This window comes from Cherax quadricarinatus, unplaced genomic scaffold (genome assembly GCF_038502225.1).
Source record: "Cherax quadricarinatus isolate ZL_2023a unplaced genomic scaffold, ASM3850222v1 Contig1890, whole genome shotgun sequence".
In the NCBI taxonomy this organism is placed as follows: Eukaryota; Metazoa; Arthropoda; class Malacostraca; order Decapoda; family Parastacidae; genus Cherax; species Cherax quadricarinatus.
In genome coordinates, this window is record NW_027196916.1 from 42,668 (window position 1) to 65,131 (window position 22,464).

General features: G+C 39.5%; 1 protein-coding gene across 1 annotated transcript in view; it reads left to right on the forward strand.

Annotated features, from left to right (window-relative positions):
* LOC138851744 (serine/threonine-protein kinase Nek7-like) overlaps nucleotides 1–22,464 on the forward strand; it is a gene marked incomplete at its 3' end in the record, with an annotated part of 41,135 nt that overhangs the window by 15,242 nt on the left and 3,429 nt on the right. The window contains exons 2-3 of the mRNA XM_070081177.1: nucleotides 515–773; nucleotides 18,561–18,780. Coding sequence (XP_069937278.1) covers nucleotides 546–773; nucleotides 18,561–18,780 — 448 coding nt within the window. The remainder of the gene's footprint in view (nucleotides 1–514; nucleotides 774–18,560; nucleotides 18,781–22,464) is intronic.

Genomic DNA, 22,464 nt, shown 5'->3' on the forward strand with positions numbered 1-22,464 from the left:
AGGCCTAACAAAACCGGGAGCACAACGAGGCACGCTGACATGAATTAACATGTACAAATTCATTTTTTTGCATGAAACTTTTATTTTTTTAATATTAGACAGAACACATTGTCTGGTATCCTAAATAACCAAGTCTGATCTAATTTTGCTTGAATTTATATATCATATAGATTAATCCTACCTAACCAATCTGTCAGCCTAAATTAACTTTGTATTACAGTAAACTATCCTCAAAGTACTGGGCTTTTAAACTAATGAGCAAAATCCACTGTGTAAATTGTACTTTAAACTCTTTTATTTTTAATGTTTATTGTAATATAACTGTAATTTGAGGATACAGTTCTATATTAGGTGTTTTTTCCTATTTTGTCAACATTATCTTGATTTAAAGAACACTCAGACAATTCTCCATTAATCTGTTATCTCGAGAGTTTACTGTATTTAGCATCAATTATAAGCAGCATAATCTGCCTCTAATGTGTATGCTGTAATTAATTAAAAATTGTTCTTCCAGAAATGCTGATATGCCTCTTTAGCCACTTAAAATGGATGCGGCATCAGAGCTGATCAAACTCTCATCGAGTGACTCCATATATGGAACACTCTCCAGTTTTGATATAGAAAAGAAAATTGGTAAAGGCCAGTTTAGTGTTGTATATAGAGCAAGATGCAAGGTCGACCATGCAGTAGTGGCTTTGAAAAAGGTCCAAATCTTCGAGATGATGGATTCAAAAGCCAGATTAGACTGTATGAAGGAGATCAATTTACTTCAGGTATGTAATACTAATCATCTTTGCCAAATTTTGAATTTTTTATATGTAAGACAAAACTACTCTTGGGATCCAGGGATTTCAGAAATACTGTCCTGTGTATTTTAAAATGAATAAACGAAATCCATGAGGTCAAAAATGATACTGATCAGGATGATACAGGGTACTCATCATTAAAGTGTGCGAGGTGATGGTGCCCAGTATACTTTAATGTCAAAATAATGCCCCATCCTTTTAGCCACCAGGCAACACGTTGCGAGATGTCACAGGAATCCCTAAGGCTCAGTGCATACTCAGTGTTTTCTAGGCTTGTGTGGTGGTAAGGATATGTGTTTGTGGTCTCCCTGTGCTGCTTGGTCTTGAGTGCCAAGTTTGTACGACATTTTTCATTATAGACAAATTAATATGGGCAAGAATAAGTCACTGGCATGAGAGACAATTGCACAGATCATTGGATTACATAAAAGAGGATATCATATGAAGGGAAATGGTGAGTGTTTTGTGAGAAACAGGTTTTCTTGGTTCCATTACGCTGGTGCTGATGACATGCCAACACCATCTGTACATATAGTGATACCTCGCATATCCGGCCTGCCATTATCTGAACTTCACCAATATCGGAACAGGCCCTGAGAAAGGACGAAATTCTAAAATTATTACCGAAACATCTGAACAGCTGTTCAGATACGGCAGAAGGCTGAATCAAAATTGGCATGCACTTTAGTGTACCGGTTGGCCACTAAAAGCATGGCTCCTAGTGGCCAAAAAGTGCCAAAAGAAAAGTGATGGCAAAGCCACAGAGCTTGGAACTCAATAAGTGTGTGATGAAGTGGTACCTACAACAACATGGTAGTGGTATGATGGTTCATAGCGTGGCCCGGTGGCCTGGTGGCTAAAGCTCCCGCTTCACACACGGAGGGCCTGGGTTCGATTCCCGGCGGGTGGAAACATTCCGACACGTTTCCTTACACCTGTTGTCCTGTTCACCTAGCAGCAAATAGGTACCTGGGTGTTAGTCGACTGGTGTGGGTCGCATCCTGGGGGACAAGATTAAGGACCCCAATGGAAATAAGTTAGACAGTCCTCGATGACGCACTGACTTTCTTGGGTTATTCTGGGTGGCTAACCCTCCGGGGTTAAAAATCCGAACGAAATCTTATCTTAATATGCAGGACTGGCTTAAGCGTGATGAAGATGACCCTGGTGTGCAGTCTCTGATGGGTGCAGAGATTGCAGAATCAGTGTTGCACCTGGAACATTCTGAAAGTGACGATGACGACCCATTGCCTCCAAGACCAATAATTTCAGCAGCAACGGCAGGTGTCGATATACTTTTGGAGTATTTGGAACATCCACTGTCCACAGCCCATTTGAAAAGTTATGGTCCTGTGGTCCGTGAAATCCAGGAGGCTGTTATTCGAGCCCATAGTGTCTGGTCTCACTGCCAATTGACACTGGATTAATTTTTTAAACCTACAACGCCGTTGCTGATTGCGATATGACAGGATATGGATGGCAATGTGATGGTATGGAAGCACATGTTTTTCCCCTTCACATATCTGGAAACTCCGTGTTTTCGAACCGGTCTTGGCCCATATAGTTCGGATATGAGAGGTATCACTGTATGCTAACATACATTAACAATAAGGTTCAAATCCTTGGGAAAGAAAATGACTGGTACTGTACTTATAAACTAAATAATAAAAAAGATTTCAGAGCTATGATTAGCAGAAATTTAAAGCCAAGACTTTTGTGCATAAGTGTTTGCTATAAAGCTAATAGGATTCTTGGCATCATATCAAGAAGCATAAATAAGACTATATATGTAGATTTTGCTGCTTGGTTCTGGTCCGTATATTACAAAATGAACATGGATGTGTCAGAAAATGTACAGAGAAGGATGACAAAATTGATCCCATGTATTAAAAACCTTTCCTTCAATGACAGGCTGAAGGCACAGAATTTGGACCTTCTAGAAAGATGTGGAATTAAGGAGTATTTAATTGAAGTGTACAAATGGAAAATTGGAAATAAATTTAAAAAAAAAAAAATAATGGGAATATAAATAATGCACTGAAAATATCTAACCAAGACAAGACTGGCAGCAGTGGATTGAAGTTAAGTAAATGTAGATTCAGAAAAAATATACGTAAGTATTGGTTTGGCATTAGAGTTGTAGATTAGTGGAATAAACTAACAGGTAGCATCACTGAGGCAGAAACTTTGGATAGATTTAAATGTGGGTGGAATTGGGTGTGAATTGGACCTGCTTAGCATGGGCCAATAGACCTATTTCATTATTCTTCCATTCCTATTTTCTCAATAAAATTTTTTTAAGTGTGCAGTGTCTCACTTTTTTTAAATATACTGTACTATAAGAAAGCCAAGGTTGCCCACACTAATATTTATACTTCATAAATAGACAAAAATTTAATTTTTGTTAGCTATTGTCAGAAAAAGCTACAGGTGCCTTTTGAAGTAATACAGGGAAAGGGGAAAATTTGTGCCAAAGAAGGCCTTTGGTATGGAAAAATGAGCCAGAATTATCATTCTTAGCTGACATTAACAGACAAGATGTGTGTGTGAAGAGATTGAGCTTTGATCATGTCTTGTCCATACACAGTATATTATCAGTTATCAGGCACTGATTGGGGATAAAAGTGTGCTATATTTTAAAATTGCTGGATAATGCAGTTTTAGTTTTATGGTCCCTTTATTTTGCACATGCCTTTTATTAGCATTTTTAATACAGTGGAACCTTGGCTTACGATAGCCCCACCATGCGAATTTTCCAGGATACGAACAGTTATTTGGTCGATTTTTCGCATCTGGATATGAACGAAATTTCAGGATGCAAAATTCCTTCTCATGGGAGGTTCCTTGGTGAGGGGCTCTTGATCTAGAGAATTGGATCTGTGCTCCAGTTCCCTAAATTAATAATAATAATAATAATAATTATTATTATTACAATAATATGTATGTACATGTACTAATACTATTAATAATAATAATAATAAAATATAATACTTCTTCTTTCTTTCTTTCAACAAACCGGCCATATCCCACTGAGGCAGGGTGGCCCAAAAAGAAAACCGAAAGTTTCTCTTTTTAAATTTAGTAATTTATACAGGAGATGGGGTTACTAGCCCCTTGCTCTTGGCATTTTAGTCGCCTCTTACAACACATAGCTTACGGAAGAAGAATTCTGTTCCACTTTCCCATGGAGATAAGAGGAAATAAACAAGAACAAGAACTAGTAAGAAAATAGAAGAAAACCCAGAGGGGTGTGTATATATATGCTTGTACATGTATGTGTAGTGTGACTTAAGTGTAAGTAGAAGTAACAAGACGTCCCTGAAACCGTGCATGTTTATGAGACAGAAAAATGGACACCAGCAATCCTACCATCATGTAAAACAATTACAGGCTTTTGTTTTACACTCACTTGGCAGGATGGTAGTACCTCCCTGGGCGGTTGCTGTCTACCAACCTACTACCTACAAAATATAATACGTATAATAATAATAGTGTTCACTCATTACTTACTTTAAAATATCTGTAGTCTTAATGTAGAGTGAGAGGTGAGTAAACTAGATTAAATGAATAAATGAGAGAGAGAGAATGAGTGTGTAGAAGGTTTGCAAGTTTTGTAAACAAACCAGTTGTTGTTGTCACCAGCCCGGACATGAATGGGTTTTGTTCACTCTGTCAAGCTGCTAGTAATCTAATGCAGCTTGCCTCACAAACTCCATTTTCTCTTATACTAACACGTCTGAAGGAGGAAAGAATGGGAAGATGTTTTCGTAGCTTGAGCGAGAATGCCCGCGACCACCATCCTCCCCGCCACCATACATATTTTATTCATTCTAGATGTATATCAGGTTTTTGTTATTTATATTGTTTATTATGTCATATTAGATGAATTGTGATCGATAAATAAGCCGTAGAGCTGATATCAGCGTCATATTGAAGTACAGTGGACCCCCGAGTTTCGGCAGCCTCAACTTTCGTGAAATTCGACCTTTGGCGAGTTTTTTTGGAAAAATTTGGCCTCGAGTTTCGTGAAAAGACTTGTGTTTCAGCGACCGTCTGGTACCAGTCCGCCCATTACCGTGCACACCAAGCCAGTCTCCCACGCCATTCACGCTCAGTGTGCCATTGTTTACCAACACATGGCCATCACCCCGCGGGTTTATACAATACATTTCATAATAATCCATTGTTTTTTGTGCTTGCAACTGCTAAATAAGCCATTACGGACCCAAGGAAAGCTAGTGCAAGCCCTTTGGTAAATAAAGTGAGGAACACGATCCAGAGGGATTTTGATGGGGATGTGGAAGAGTTGGTGGAGGACCACAGGGAAGAGTTAACCACTGACGAACTGCAAGAGCTTCAACTGGAACAGCATCAGACCACAGCCGAGGAACTTGCTTCAGAGGAGGAGGAAGAGGGAGTGGATGAGGTGCCTTCTTCAAAGATTAAGGAGATTTGTGCAATGTGAAATGAGTTGCAAAGTTTTGTTGAAAAGTATCACCCTGACCAAGCTGAAACAAGCCATATCTGCAACATGTACAATGACAGTGTTGTGTCCCACTTCAGGGAAATCTTAAAGAAATGCCAGAAAAAGACCTCTCTGGACAGATATTTTGTGCAACAGGGGTCTAGTGCTCTCAAGTTGTTCCCAGTGGTATTAAAAGAAGAGAAGTAACCCCAGATAAGGACTTGCTACCTAATGTCTTAATGGAAGGAGATTCTCCTTCCAAACAATAGTGTACACCTTCCTCCTGTCTCCTCCTCCCGTCTTCCATCCACCCAGAAGTCTTCAGTAAAGGTAAGTGTAATGCTATTATTATTTTTTTAAAAGCATGTACTTGATTTCTGATTGTTTTCATTATGTAAATCTTTATTTAATTTAAAAAAAAAATATTTTATTTTAATATTTTTGGGTGTCTAGAACGGATTAATTTTATTTCCATTATTTCTTATGGGGAAAATGGTTTCGAGTTTCGTGAATTTCGACCTTTGGCAGGCTCTCTGGAACGGATTAATCACGAAACTCGGGGTTCCACTGTACTATTTTGTCATGCCTCCTGACAGCAGGAATTTCCCTGGAATGACTTAATGGCATTTCAATTAACTTAAATGAGGAAAATTAACCCAGCATACAGAAAAATCAGGATACGAACAAGGTTACAGAACGGATTAAATTCGTAAGCAGAGGTTCCACTGTATATCTCTTTTAAATATTGTTCTAATTGTATTAAAATTATTTTTTGTAAGAAAGAATGCTTAGAAAGAAAGATTTTGTCATGGGAAATCCATTCAGCACATTTAAAAAAAAAATTAGGGATCTTCACTCAGCCAAAAAGGCCATATTTCATGATCAACTAATAATCAGTGGTGATTGCTAGAGCAACTGCTAGGGTTTGCTAGGTGACTGGAAAAGAGAAATAAATATTGTTGTGAATGATTAAAAGAGTAAAGAGTGAAAATGGCAGGCATTAGGGGGGTACAGGCTGCCATAATTATAGTTATCTTTCTCCTGCAATTCTGTGAAGAAGGAAATCAGTCATGGGGGGGCTGGAAAAGGCGAATGGGGTAATAGCACCCTGGACACTAAAAGCAAAAAAAGTTGCCATCCTTCCAGAAACATAAATGTCACTATCACCGCAAGGTATGGTAACACCGCATACCCAAACAAAAACAGTGTCACACAGCTCTTATAGTAGTACTGTTAAGTGGTGATATCCAAATTAATCCAGGACCTGAAGCTATTGTGTAGAGGCCAAACAGGCAGATAAGTGATGGTGATAATGATGGTCTAGTAGCTAGACCTTAACTCCATATGTAATGCATACATAGGTCAATGTGAGACAATACAGCCATTCTTATTATCTCAAACACCACCAAACAGGTGCAAACACTGCACTAAAGTACAAAAGAAGAACAGAAAAGACACCTTTTTTTATTTATTTTATTTATTTATTATTTATTTATTATTAATTATGTAAAATGTGTAAGTGGTGGGTGCATAATGGATGTATGTACAATTATAGTAATGGTGCCAGAATTCATTTTGTGTGTAACAAATGCACTTTGGTACAATTACCCTTTAGCAATGATGATATTGATTTACCAAATTTTAATACAAATGACCCATTGCCATATATTGATGATTATAATTGTTTTATGAAAACAGGCCTTCACTTTATTCATGTCAATGCAAGATCACTTTTTCCAAAATTGGCAGAGATTAGGATTTTAGCTAACAGAACTAGGGCGACAGTTACATCCATCTCTGAATCATTGTTGGATGATACGGTGACTGACGACGAGGTCAGAATAGAAGGTTACAATATAAAACGCTTGGATAGGAACAGAAAAGGTGTTGGGGTATATGCCTACATTAGAAATGACTTAGCTTACAACCCAAGACCTGATTTAAATAACAATAAACTGGAGATTCTATGGTTTGAAGTGCTGCTTCTCAAGACTTAGTAAAAACTTGTTACTGCCCTCCCACCCATGACCAGTTCTTAGAAGACTTTTCCAGAGTTTTGTCCAGACTTGAAAACAATTGTGAGACAATAATACTGGGAGACTTCAATATCTGTTTTCAGTAGCAAAATAACAGGCTATGCAAAAGGTATAAGCAAATTCTGGGTTTAAATAGTTACACTCAACTAATTAATACACCAACTCGGATCACACAGTTCTCAACCACCCTAATTGACCACATATTTTGTAACCGCTCTGAGGACATTAGTCAGTCAGGCGTCATTACCACAGGCCTTAGTGATCATTTCATTATTTACTGCACCAGGAAAATCACTAGGGATAGGATAGGCCTACTGAGGACAGTAAAAATGAGGTCAACTAGAAATTACAATAAAGAAACACTGGTAAATAGGCTACACAATTGTGACTGGACTGTGATAACAAGTTGCACGGACGCAAATGATGCCTGAGAAAAATTCAAAGCAATGTTCACTACCATCCTTGATAATATTGAACCAGTTAAAGAGGTTAGGATTAAACAGAGAACTGAACCCTGGATGACTACTGAGATACTAGTTAATATGAAATTCAGAGATCAATTGCTAAAAAGATTTAAAACAAACAGACAGGATATTGCAGCACTAAATGAATTCCAAAGGGTGAGGAACAGTACAGAGACTTATAAAAGGAGCAAAGGCAAAGCACTATTGCTCAAAAATTGAAGAGTATAAGCATAACCCCAGAAAGCTCTGGCAACAACTAAAACAGTTGAGGTATAGCCATAAACGAGTAGATAGGTCTAACATAGTACTCACTATTGATAATGAGGTATGCCACGAAACCTCTAACTTTTTCAAAGTAATTGTGCCGGCCACTTGGGACACTTGGTGAAGAGCGCCCTGTGCTCTTCACCAAGCACCCCGTGCTCTAAGGTGGCAAATTGTTTTAATTCCTACTACACATCTGTCGCATCAACACTAGTAAGTAAACTACTAGGTGCATCAAATACTTCTAACACAGACTCAGATAAGTTTCAAACATTCTATACCATTAAAGGGGTAACCCCAAACAGTTGTCAACTAGTAAGTGTATTTCATGACTTTATTCAAAAAGAACTAAGCAGGTTAAACTAAGAGCACCTGCCCTGATAACATCCCGTCTAAGTTCCTAAAAGATGGCGCTTCTGAACTTTAACCCTTTCAGGGTCCGTCCTGTAGATCTACGGCTTCACGTTGAGTGTCCAAACCGTAGATCTATGCCAAAATTCTAGCGCCGTCAAATTTAGCGCGAAAGCGCTCATAGGCCTACATGTGAGAGAACGGGTCTGAGTGGTGGGTGTGTGCCATAAACAAAAAATCTAGGCGCCACATAGCATTGTGGGAACGCCGGCTCTGGACCTGGAGTTTACCTGGAGAGAGTTCCGGGGGTCAACGCCCCCGCGGCCCGGTCTGTGACCAGGCCTCCTTAGGTCAGTGTCCCAGGATGCGACCCACACCAGTCGACTAACACCCAGGTACCCATTTTACTGATGGGGAACATAGACAACAGGTGGAAAGAAACACGTCCAATGTTTCTACTCTGGCTGGGAATCGAACCCAGGCCCTCACCGTGTGAAGCGAGAGCGTTAACCACCAGGCCACCAGAGCCCAGCTCTCACTCCCCGGAAAATTGGGACTCTCCTCTTCCTATCTGATAGTTCTGACACTGATGGAAGTGGAAATGAAGACGAATTCTATGGCTTTGATCAGTTAGTGACCGAAAGGAATGACCAGGATATCGATAATAGTGCAGAAAACCCTGACGATCCTCAACCTTCTTCCTCTGGTGTTTGCACTCGTGACTCACGGTCGGTTGTGCCTCAACGCAAGAGAAAACTAATATTTTTGCATGGCCAGGCCTCTGACTTCAGTAATGATAATGATAGTGACGTGGATTGTGATTTTATTGTGCTTGACGATCATTCGAGTAGTGATAGTGAGGAATCATATTTACCAGTGAAGCGCCGGTATGTTTGCCGCCACATGCGCTCGGGTAGTATACCCTATGCTGTGCTCGGGACGGAGCACATCCCGGAGTACATCCCGTGGCCCTACACCAGGTTTAGATAGTGATAGTGAGGATGATGTGGCTACACTTGGCATGGATACACCACAGGCATCAGTAGGTGGTGGTAGTAGTGATGGTAGTGGCACCGCCATGTGTGACTCACCAGCCCAGGCTGGGACCCACGCTGCTGACTCGTCAGTTCAAGGACAAAGTGGAGCGTCAGCCACCAGCCCACCACAACCACCCGCACAACCAGCCTATGATGTCCAGTATCCACCAGCAAACTGTATCTGGGATTGGCAGCAACGTCCCAATTTTGTTTCCAAGCCCCACCACTTTGATGACTCTCAAAGTGGAATTCTACCTACTTGTCCCCTTGGAACCACGGCCAATGAACTGGAATTCTTTGAATTATTCTTTGACCAGCCATTGATGGAAACTATTGTCAGGGAAAGTAATAAGTATTTTGAGTACACCATGGCAAATACGATCATATCACCACAGTCAAGACTACACAGGTGGAAAGAGACGACTGTTGCAGAAATGTATTTGCTTTTTGCAACAATAATGCTTATGCCTCATGTCTATAAGCATAATATAAAAGCATACTGGTCCACAGATCGGCTAATTTCTACCCCGGTCTTCAGTGAAATCATCCCAGTGAACAGGTTTATCTTACTGTTACGTATGTTGCACTTCTCTGACAAAACCAGGCCTGACAGAAGTGACAGGTTATACAAGATTAGAAATGTTTTCATGTATCTCAAACAAAAGTTCAGCATATACTTTTATCCATTCAAGAATCTTGTAATTGACGAGTCTTTGATTTTGTTCAAAGGTAGACTGTCATTCAAGCAGTATATACCGAGCAAGAGGAAACGCTTTGGTATAAAACTGTTTGTACTCTGTGACTGTGACAGTGGCCTGGTGTTGGATATTGTTGTATACACGGGAAGTAAAACATTGAAAGATACCAAGATGTTATTGGGTATCTCAGGTGACGTAGTGAGAAACATGATGGCACCTTATCTTGGTAAGGGGCATACATTATATACCGATAACTGGTACACAAGCCCATTACTCAGTGATTTCATGCGAGTGAACAAGACAGATGTGTGTGGCACAGTGCGTTCTAATCGTAAACATATGCCCAGGCTCAACGCAGGTGCTCGTGGTGATGACGTGCAGGTGTTTACTGCCAATGACATCATGGCATTACGGTGGCATGACAAACGAGATGTCACATTGTTGACAACCATTCACCGTAATGAAATGCAAGACAGTGGCAAAGTTGATCGAGTGACTAATGAACGTATTCGAAAACCAGTGACAGTGATTGATTATACACAAAACATGCGCTTGGTTGACAAATGTGACATGCAGATTGGTTTTGTTGATTGTGTTCGTAAGAGTTACAAGTGGTACATGAAACTTTTCTTCCATCTCATGGACATTTCAATGCTCAATGCATATAATATGTACCAAATAAAGACTGGCAACAGACCACCGTATGGTGAATTTTGTTTGTCTGTTGTCAGACAACTCATAATGAAGTACCAGGTAAGAACACCTGCTATACAACAAGGTCCTCGAATTCCTCAGGATATACCCAAGCGTTTGAGGAGGGAAGGTGATCATTTCATAATACAGCTTCCTTCAACTCAGAAGAAATTTGCTCAGAAGAGATGCATCGTCTGTGCACAAACAAAACGACGGCAACAAAGACGCAAAGACACTCGGTTTATGTGTGAGGAATGTAAGGTGCCTCTGTGCATGGTGCCTTGTTTCAAGGAGTTCCACAAGCTCCAGCAGTTCTAAAACCATGTCCAGTGATTGTAAATATGTAAATATATGATAGAACATTAGTATTATACAAGATTTGTGCATGTTTATTGTAATAAACAACAGTGGTAAACAATAATATGATAATAACTTTAGTGCGGTTATTGTGTTCAATACAGTGAGTTTATATATATACATTATATACAGTATTGGTCTCTCAGGCCCCAAATGTTAGTAGGAAAAGAAAAAAATTGGAAAAGAAAAGAAAAAACTACAAAAACCGCTAAATAAAGTAATGCGCGTATGTGGAATTCGTCGATGTTGCCGCCATCACATCATTTTGGACAAACTTCTTGGCACTGTATCTCGGTAAGTACTGATCAGAATTTTTTTTTTGTCTTATTACCTTCACAAAAATATGCTTTTTAATTTTGTTTTTTTTTTTTTTTTTTTCAAAATTTCTTGGACACTGGAGCACCACTTCAGATTTTGGCCTTGGACCCTGAAGGGGTTAAACCAACCGTCTCCTCACTGCAGCATTTACAACCCAAGCTTCACATCCATATAAGAGTGTTGGTACCACTATACTTTCATACATTCCCTTCTTTGCCTCCATAGATAACGCTTTTTGTCTCCACATATACCTTAACGCACAACTCACCTTTTTTCCTTCATAAATTCTGTGACTAACGTCATCCTTCATAAATCCATCCACTGACACGTCAACTCCCAAATATCTGAAAACATTCGCTTCTTCCATACTCCTCCTCTCCAATTTGATATCCAATTTTTCTTTATCTAAATCATTTGATACCCTCATCACCTTATTCTTTTCTATGTTCACTTAAAACTTTCTACCTTTACACACACTTCCAAACTCGTCCACTAACCTTTGCAATTTTTCTTTAGAATCTCCCTTAAGCACAGTATCATCAGCAAAAAGTAACTGTGTCACTTCCCATTTTGTATTTGATTCCCCATAATTTAATCCCACCCCTCTCCTGAACACCCTAGCATTTACTTCCTTTACGACCCCATCTATAAATATATTAAACAACCATGGTGACATTACACATCCCTGTCTAAGACCTACTTTTACTGGGAAGTAGTTTCCCTCTCTTCTATACACCCTAACCTGAGCCTCACTATCCTCATAAAAACTCTTTACAGCATTTAGTAACTTTAGTAACTTTAGTTAAGTACCTTAATGACAACAACATTCTCCATAGCTATCAATCAGGCTTTAGAAGTTCTTACTTAACCGACACCTCCCTAATTAATCTGATGGATTATATGAGAACTGAAATGTCAATGGGGAACCACATAGGTATGGTAACCTTAGACCTGCAAAAGGCCTTCGATATTGTCAACCACAATTATTATATAAGAAACTTCAAGCTATCGGTATAGGTTCTGTAGACTGGTTTAAGTCCTACCTTAGCAACAGGAGACAAATTGTCAAAATCAACAAAATGGAATCAGAACCCCTGCCAATAGCATGTGGAGTTCCCCAAGGTAGTATTATGGGTCCCTTATTATTCCTATGTTATGTTAACATGCCTATCAGTGTCAAATACAAACTCCTACTGTATGCAGATGACAGTGCCCTGATAGTGTCAGGTAAAGACCCACAAGATATAACTAATGTATTAACACTGGAACTGGAGTCCTGCAGCGAATGGTTAGTAGGCAACAAACTATCATTACACCTCAGGAAAAATGAAGCCATTCTCTTTGGCACAAAACATAAACTGAGAGGGGTAAATAGTTTTAATGTCCAGTGTAATGGGAAGCCCATCACTTCAGTTTCCTCAGTAAAATATCTGGGAATCCCCTTTGACCCATACATGTCAGGAGAATTGATAGGGAACAGTGTAATAAAGAAAGCAAATGCCAGACTGAAATTCCTCTGTAGACAAGCACAGTGTCTACCTACTGAGGCTTGCAGGACCCTATGTCTAGCCCTTCTACAGTGTTATATGGATTACACTTGCTCTTCATGGCACTCTGCCTTGACAAAAAAACTGAAAGATAGACTACGAATCACCCAGAACAAAATGGTAAGATTCATCCTGGACCTGGGTCCAAGAGAGCATGTTGGCCAGGATGAATTACACCAGTTGAATATGCTGAATGTTGAAGACAGAGTAAAACAACTGAAGCTAAATCATATTTATAAAATTGCTCACAGACAGTGTCCAGAATATCTTGCTGCCAATTTTGTCAAGGCTGGGAACCAAAGCAATCATAGTACTGGGTGGAGAGAGCACAACTTTGTAGTACCCACAGTCAGTGGCCAGGCTTCAGACACCTTTTATTGTACAGCAGTTAAGGAATGGAACAGACTGCCTGCACATGTCAAAGCCAGTCATAGCATGAACCAGTTCAAGAAGAGAGCCAGAATGTGTCTGATGAATGTAATGTAATATAGATGTTACCTATAGTAGAATAATAACAAGATATTATCACCCTATATTGGTAATACTAAGCAAAAGGACCTCAAGGAAATAAGTCAATGACTTGTCGGTTATCCTTGGGTACTTTTATTATTTACTATGCTTGCTACGTATGATAATCTGGTATCACCTCATTTGTACTCACCCATTTGTGTGGCTGTAGGGGTCGCAGTCTTAGGCTCCTGGTCTGCCTCTTCACCTGCTGCATTGGCCTCTCTCCTGCTCCAAGGAGCTTTATCAAACTCTCGCTTCAAATCAGGTGATGGTTCCTGGGCTTCCACTATGTCAATACTTTGTGGGCTATTCCATCACCTGACAATCATGACTGAAGAAATACTTCCTAACATCTCTCTATGACTATTTGTGTCTTCTAATCTCTCCAGTTGTGACTCTGTTTCTGTGTCCTCCTGGAACATCCTGTCTGTCCACCTGAACTATTCTCCCATGAGGCATATAACTGTAGCTGTACTTGTGTATGTTCTGAATAAATCCTAATACTTAAAAGATACTCTGAGACCAAAATCACACAAAACAATTTCAAAAATTACAAATATGAATCTGAGATTTTGATAAAATAATTCTGAAAATAAATTGACAAATCTCTACTACCATGAATACAACTCCATTAGAAACTGGACATATTTTAACTATTGCTAAGTTTACTTTAATGAACTGGCACTGTGAATGAATGATGAAGAAATGGATCGCAGAAAATTAGATCTTATTTTTACAATACAAAAATATCAAATCATATGATGATTTTTTTATCACATTCATTGTTCCAATCATGATAGGAGGCACCCAAAATTTATAATTTTAGTGGCTCATTTTGGACATAATTATGTGCTGATAAATGAAAACTTTTTATTTCATTGTTTTGTAGGATATTTTCAATGCATATTTATTGTTTTAGACATTTGTGGCACTATTTCACCCAGAGGGTGAAGGAAGCGGTAGGGCTGCCCAGGAGCTGCTGGAGAGGAGGTGCAAAGGAGGCTTGAGTGCAGGGGCTTGGGACTCTGGCAGGCAAGGGAGCGTGGCGCTGATAGGAGAGCAATGGAGATAAATGGTTTTTAATACTTTGATGCTGGTTGTTGGAGGTGGAAAGAAAGTAACATTTATGGTTGGGTTCTAGGGAACCGGCAGGGCCAGGATTGAGTCCTGAGGATGGGCAAGCATGGTGCCCGGCACCTGAATGAGGGGTGTTACTGTTGCAGTTTAAAAACTGTAGTGTAGCACCCTCTGGGTACATTTTGTGGAGGAGCAAATGATAGAAAGCGCTGGCCACCCTGCCTTGGCAGGGAATCCGCCATGTGATACACACATACTTCATTTTGTAATTAGTTTTGCAGGCTTGTGGGGAGCTGCATCACCGCACCCTGATTGTCAAGAGATCGAATCATCCAGGCTGACAGTGTTATTTGACCAGCCGTTGAGTGTGAGCAGGGCAATATTTTTGTGAAGGGGATCTGGTGGAACCCGTTAGCTGGATTTTGAGTCCTGAAATGGGAAGCACGTAATGTGCTGGTTAGCAGGAGGAGTTTGGGATATTGGCACAGTTTGAGGGAGATCTGTTATTGTATGTGACATTCATCAGAGAATGGATTATGTAAGGAGTGATGGAAATGTTGAATGATGAAGTTTTTTCTTTTCTTCTGAATCACTCTGGCATATACATCACTCTCTGAAGGAGGGCACATGAAGCTTGAGAATTGTAGTGTAAGCATGTCTCTGGCAAACAGTGATGGAGTGAATGATGGTGAAAGTTTTTCTTTTTCAGGCCACCCTACCTTGGTGAGAAACAGCTGATGTGTTAAAAAAAAAAATTTACTTTGTTGAGTGCTTGTGGACCATGGTCTAGCAATACCCAGATTATTCAGCATTTTGCTGGATTGAACAAGACTGCTGGATAATTTTGGATGCTGAATAATTAATCACTAAATAATTCATGATTTATTGTACAGAAAGAAACTTTGTAACAACCCTTGCTGAATGATGGTTGTCTAATCCAGTTCAGAAAATGTAACTGTAACTTGAATTGATTTAGATTTATTATTTATTTTTTTATTAACACATCCGTCATTACCCACCAAAGTAGGGGGCCCAAAAAAGAAAAACTTTCACCATTATTCACTCTATCACTGTCTTGCCAGGGGCATGCTTGCACTTCAGTCATAAAACTGCAATATTTATACCCCTACTTCAGAGTGCAGGCACTGTACTTCCCATTTCCATGACTCAAGTTTGGCCTGCCGATTTCCCTGAATCCCTTCATAAATACAGTGGACCCTTGGTTATCGGCCGTTCCTGATATTGGCCAATTCGGTTTTCGCCCGCTTTTTTGGCTGAAATTCTATCCCGGTTATCGGCCATATTGGACGCGTCCGCCGCGTTCATGAGTCAGTCTGGCTGTGTCTCTGGGTGAGTGAGCAAGCCTCCGCACATTCATCCAAACATTTCGCTATAATCCATTGTGTTTTGTGGTTATTGATCAAGTGCAACTGTGAAATAAGCCACCATGGGCCCAAAGAAAATTCCTAGTGCCAGTCCTTTTGTAAAGGGCTGAGAGAGAGGGGAGAATGCGCCTTCTTCAGTGATTCTCTGATATGTACGATACTAAAGCAGCAGGAGTCGATCCATGCTATAGCGCCAGCCAACAATAAAGTGTAGCATTAACAGGGTAGCAAGTAAGTTAAGCTATTAAGCAATAGAAAAAGGATGACACAAAACTCTTCCAATGTTGTTGGAGGTACATACATAGTCCCACTGACAACATATGCCGCCCTGCGAATCTTCCATTGCCCTAAATCTCTGCCAGCATCTCAATAACCACTTTATTTCTTTACATTCTCCACAATAACCACTTTATTTCTTTACATTCTCCACAATAACAACTTTATTTCTTTACTTTCTCCACAATAACCACTTTATTTCTTTACATCTATTATGTTTTTATACAATATTTCTCATTTATAAATTATGTACATTGTTTCAGTGTGACTAGTGGTGTTTCAGTTTGATTAGTATGTTTCTATGTTATTAATATTGTTTATTATGTCATATTAGATGTACTGTGATAAATAAATAAGCAGTAGAGTTGATATTAGTGCCAGCAAGAGTGGGTGTGGGTGGGTGTGAGTTGGACCTGACTAGCTTGTGCTGCTGGGTCTGGTACAGTGCTCCATCCTTGAGTGGGGATGACCAGACTGGGTGGGTCATTGGGATAATCCAGGGGGTGGGTCATTAGTCTAATCTGGAAGGGGGGGGGGACATGGACCTGCTCCGCATGGGTCAGTAGGCCTGTTGCAGTATTCCTTCTTTCTTATGTTCTTATGTAAAAGTGATGCTAAATGTTCATTTATCCATTTCATTAGTCATTTTATTTAGTTCTCATTGTTTTGTGTATGTAAAATTATAGTTAATCTTTAAAAAATGTATTTTTTGTTAATATTTTTGGGTGTCTGAAATGGATTAATAATTTTTTTTTTTTTCAACAAGTCGGCCGCCTCCCACTGAATTGGCAGGGTGACCCAAAAAGAAAACACTTTCATCATCATTCAACACTTTCACCTCACTCATACATTATCACTGTTTTTGCAGAGGTGCTCAGAATACAACAGTTTAGAAGCATATACGTATAAAGATACACAACATATCCCTCCAAACTGCCAATATCCCGAACCCCTCCTTTAGAGTGCAGGCATTGTACTTCCCATTTCCAGGACTCAAGTCCGGCTATATAAAAATAACCGGTTTCCCTGAATCTTTCTTTCTTTCAACACACCGGCTGCATCCCACCGAGGCGGGATGGAAAAACAAAAGTTTCTCCTTTTACATTTAGTAATATATACAGGAGAAGAGGTTACTAGCCCCTTGCTCCCGGCATTTTAGTCGCCTCTTACAACACGCATGGCTTACGGAGGAAGAATTCTGTTCCACTTCCCCATGGAGATAAGAGGAAATAAACAAGAATAAGAACTAGAAAGAAAATAGAAGAAAACCCAGAGGGGTGTGTATATATATGCTTGTACATGTATGTGTAGGGTGACCTAAGTGTAAGTAGAAGTAGCAAGACGTACCTGATATCTTGCATGTTTATGAGACAGAAAAGAGGGCACCAGCAATCCTACCATCATGTAAAACAATTACAGGCTTTTGTTTTACACTCACTTGGCAGGACGGTATTACCTCCCTGGGTGGTTGCTGTCTACCAACCTACTACCTACTTTCCCTGAATCCCTTCACTAAATATTACCCTGCTCACACTCCAACAGATTGTCAGGTCCCAAATACCATTCGTCTCCATTCACTCCTATCGAACACGCTCATGCACGCCTGCTGGAAGTCCAAGCCCCTCGCCCACAAAACCTTCCTTACCCCTTCCTTCCAACCTTTTTGAGGATGACCCCTACCCTGCCTTCCTTCCCCTACAGATTTAAAGGCTCTCCATGTCATTCTACTTTGATCCATTCTCTCTAAATGACCAAACCACCTCAACAACCCCTCTTCAGCCCTGACTAATACTTTTATTAACTCCACACCATCTCCTAATTTCCACACTCCGAATTTTCTGCATAATATTTACACCACACATTGCCCTTAGACAGGACATCTCCACTGCCTCCAACCACCTCCTCGCTGCTGCATTCACAACCCAAGCTTCACACCCATATAAGAGTGCTGGTACTACTATACTTTCATACATTTCTATCTTTGCCTCCATAGATAACATTTTTTGTCTCCACATATACCTCAACACACCACTCACCTTTTTTCCCTCATCAATTCTATGATTAACCTCATCCTTCATAAATCCATCCGCCGACACGTCAACTCCCAAGTATCTGAAAACATTCACTTCTTCCATACTCCTCCTCCCCATTATGATATCCAATTTTTCTTTATCTAAATCATTTGATACCCTCATCACCTTAGAAATGTCTTCATGTATTCAAGTTTCCAAACCTTGTAGCAACCTGTACATTATTAATAATGTAGCTTCTTACAGAAACTCAACCATCCGAACATCATCCAATACTTGGCATCATTCATCGAGGACAATGAACTCAACATTGTCCTAGAGTTGGCTGATGCGGGCGATCTCTCCCGTATGATTAGGCATTTCCGCAAGCAGCAGCGTCTTATTCCAGAAAGAACAATATGGAAATACTTTGTTCAGCTTTGTTCTGCATTGGACCACATGCATTCAAAGCGAATAATGCATAGAGGTAAGCTGACTTTGTTGTCATAGTCACCCTGAATTTAATGTGCCCATAAGTAAAATAAATACTTATCCATGTTACAAGAATAATAAATTGATGCCTGAGTGATTAGACCAAAATAATGATGTTATATGTGTGACACACCATGACTAGTTTCAAGAGTTTTTCTACCTATGTAGCCCAGACTGGGGTCATTCTCTCTTGTTTACTGCTAGTCAACTAGGCTGTTGCTACTAATGCCCTGCAGGCATACAAAGCAACCACAGCCCAGCTGATCCAGCACTTGTAGGAGGTAGTGGTTAGTTTTTTCAGGAAAACCTCTACTATTGTTCCAGCAATATTTCTAGTTAATGTATTTTATGTAAGAAAGAAAGGGAGTATTTTCAGAAAATGTGGACCCCTAGACAGGGATAATGTGGACCTTAGACAGGATAATGTAAATCTTAGATTGGGATTATGTGACCCTTAGAAGTTTTTTATTAATGTGTTAATTGGAGAGGTTTGGTTGTAGATCATGAATGCAATGTAAGTGGGAGTTATCAAAGTTTCTGTTTATGGAGGACACAGTGCCAGAGTGCTTGTGGGTGAATCAGAAGAGAAATTGATAGAGGTTGGAAGAATGTGTAAGAGAAGAAAGTTAACATTTTATCATTAACAAGAGCAAGGTGATATATTATTATTATTTTGTGGAGAAGAGCTGGACCCACAGGGTTTGGGACATAATCAGGTTCATTCCAAGAAAGGGGAGAATAGCTCAAGCTCCTTAAAAAAAGAACCCTTTACTAGCATCAAGACACGTGCCTCTTGAAGTGATCATGATGAACTTAAGCAGAAGTGTAGAAAATGGAAGACTGGAAGGAACATGTAAGAAGTGAATAAATACATTTAGAGACTTGTGAGTGGATGTGCCAGCAGATGGATGTATGAAAGACAAGGTGAGCTACAGAATTTGTAAGGGAAAGAAAGTTGCTGTAATGTTGATGGATCACTGGAAAGAAAGGAATTTTGTCAGTGAATGCAAAAGAGTGGAATGTATTGTACATACATACTTTTTTATGGATGTGAAGGTGATTTGCACATGTTGCAGTGAGGAAGCAGCCTCAGGGAGCAATAAGATCAATGTGTGACAAGAATATTGTACAGAGAGTAATAAATGAAAAAAATTGAAAATGGTGTGGTGGTGGTGGTGGTGGTGGTTTTAATAAAGATTTAATTCAAAGAGTGGAAGAGAAAATTGTTGATTTCTTTTGTTCATGTAGAAATGATGAAGGTAAAAGTTGATAAAATACACAAATAACTCACACTTAGAAGGAAAATTTGTGGCATTGTTTCGTTCCTGCTTGGACCATTGACGAGTTACAGTGTGACTTATCAGTTGTCCAAGTCAGACCAAAATGTTATGAAGTTTCCTCTCCAAATTGCAGGTTATTTATGTATTGTTCCAGCCATGGTATTGTGAATTTTTATTCTTTAGATTGATTAAAGAGGGTGTATAAATCTGGGGTGGGTGAAAGGTAGTTTAATAGATAATCACCTCTCATTTGTATGTAATCACCTCTTACCTTTTTGTAGGTAATCACCTCTTACCTATTTATGGGTTATTACCTAATACTTATTTGTAAGTAATTACAGTGGTACCCCGAGTTTTGTACAGCTCCGAACTCGAACAATTATTTAAGTGTATTATTGTAGTGCTTTTGTAAGTGTATTTTTGGGGGTCTGAAAAGGACTAATCTAGTTTACATTATTCCTTATGGGAACAAATTCGTTCAGTAACGGCACTCGAACAGCCTTCTGGAATGAATTATGGCCGAAACTCGGGGTACCACTGTACTTATTTGTAGGTAACCACCTGTTATCTATTTGTAGGTAATAACCCATAATTTATTTGTAGGTAATCATTTACTACCTATTTGTATGTAATCATCCTTTAGTGGATTTTACCCCAAAGGGCACAGGCATGATCAGGTGAAGGATCAGCTGGATTGTGATGGCTGTGGGCATGCAGGCTGCTAGCACAATTAGCCTGGTTGATTAGGCAGTCATCAGGGAAGTCTGTTCTTGTGCTGAGTCTTGAAGACTACAACTTCATCACTTGACTTTCATTGTACAAATCATTTAATGGATGGAGCTTGAACTATGTCAGGCCCCGCCTGTTCCATGATTTATTTGCAGTCGTGTTATTATGATTTTGTGAGTCATTTCAGAGTACAGGTATGGTTGTTTCTGCATACAGAGCTTAAATTCAAGTAACTTTTTCTGATTCACACTATAGATGCTGCATTATCAAGGTCACTCTTCAACAGCATGCCAAATCCCAAAAGCTCCTTCCCTGACTTTGATCAGACATGCTGATAAGATGGGGCATGAGCCAAATGTTCATGCCCCATTGCAAAACCTTCTTCAGAAACTCATTCCAACTCTTCCTCATTTGCTAACTGTACTTCCTTTTATCCCTCTAGATTTATTGCACACTCTTCATCATCTTATTTTGCTCTGTTATTTCTACTTAATTACACCTAAACAGTTTATGTTGTACTCTTTGAACTACACTCCACTTTAGAGTGCAACCACAGTAAGAGATAGTGAATGTCATTTTATTTTTTTTACCCCTAATCTTTGCCAGAGGAATAGTGTTTTGTATGCTGCTATGGAGCAATGGATCTTATTAGCTCATAAAATACTCGAGTCTCCCACTCAGACATAATACATCTTTCAAATGCTGAACTAAAGCTTTCCACTCAATAACCAGGGGTTAATCTTCTAGCCAAGCTCATTACCCATGGCAAACTATTGTTAGCTGTACTTTCCACTAAGGAACCTCATGAAACATGGTAACTTTCCAGTATCTGTAAGACAGTCAAGTCATATTTGTTAATTGCTTGATGCAAGGATATCTGAAAGGAGGGGAAAGAGGTTATTGGACCTATGGCAGCAGAGAAACTTTTCTTTTGCCATGTGGGATGTGATAGCCTCCCCAGAATAATCCCAACAGAATCCAGATGTAGAGACAGAAGTAGACTCAAGAAAAAGTAGATCACCGTAAGGCGAGAGAAGAACGTAAAGTTAACATGGGATTCATTAACTTCAAAAACCCAAGTGTGAATCATGTGGGCATTGTATGAAGCAACAGAAATTTAAGTTTAGTTATTGAACCCCCTGTACTAAACCTTGTGACTCTCAAGAGAGAGAGAGAGGGAGGGAGAGGGGATTGAGATCCAGTTTAAGGCAACAACAAGGTATCACAAATACTCATATATTGAGAATTGAAGTCCTGACAAATTCCCTACCTTCCTAAGATTAATATTAAAATATGAAGAGCATTGATACTCTGTGAGCATTGAGAAATTATTAACAGTGGCATATATGACCAGGCTTGAAAGTCTGCTTGTATGTCCCTTTAGTAATGAGGTAGATTTCTTCCAGGCCTGTCTATTAAGCTCAACTAGGCCATAAACATAATAAAAGTATTTAGTGCACTTTATGAAGTGTGCCAATCACATACGATGACTGTAAATTTCATATTCGGAAATACTAACAGAACCAGGACATTGCATAATAACAAATTTGCATACAGTATATATGACTCACAGTTCTTGCATTGAAAGTGTCTTAAACATGAGTGTCATGATAAAAATAACTCCCTTAGTAGGTACAGTAAATCCCTATTTAAAGACGATTCACCTGAAG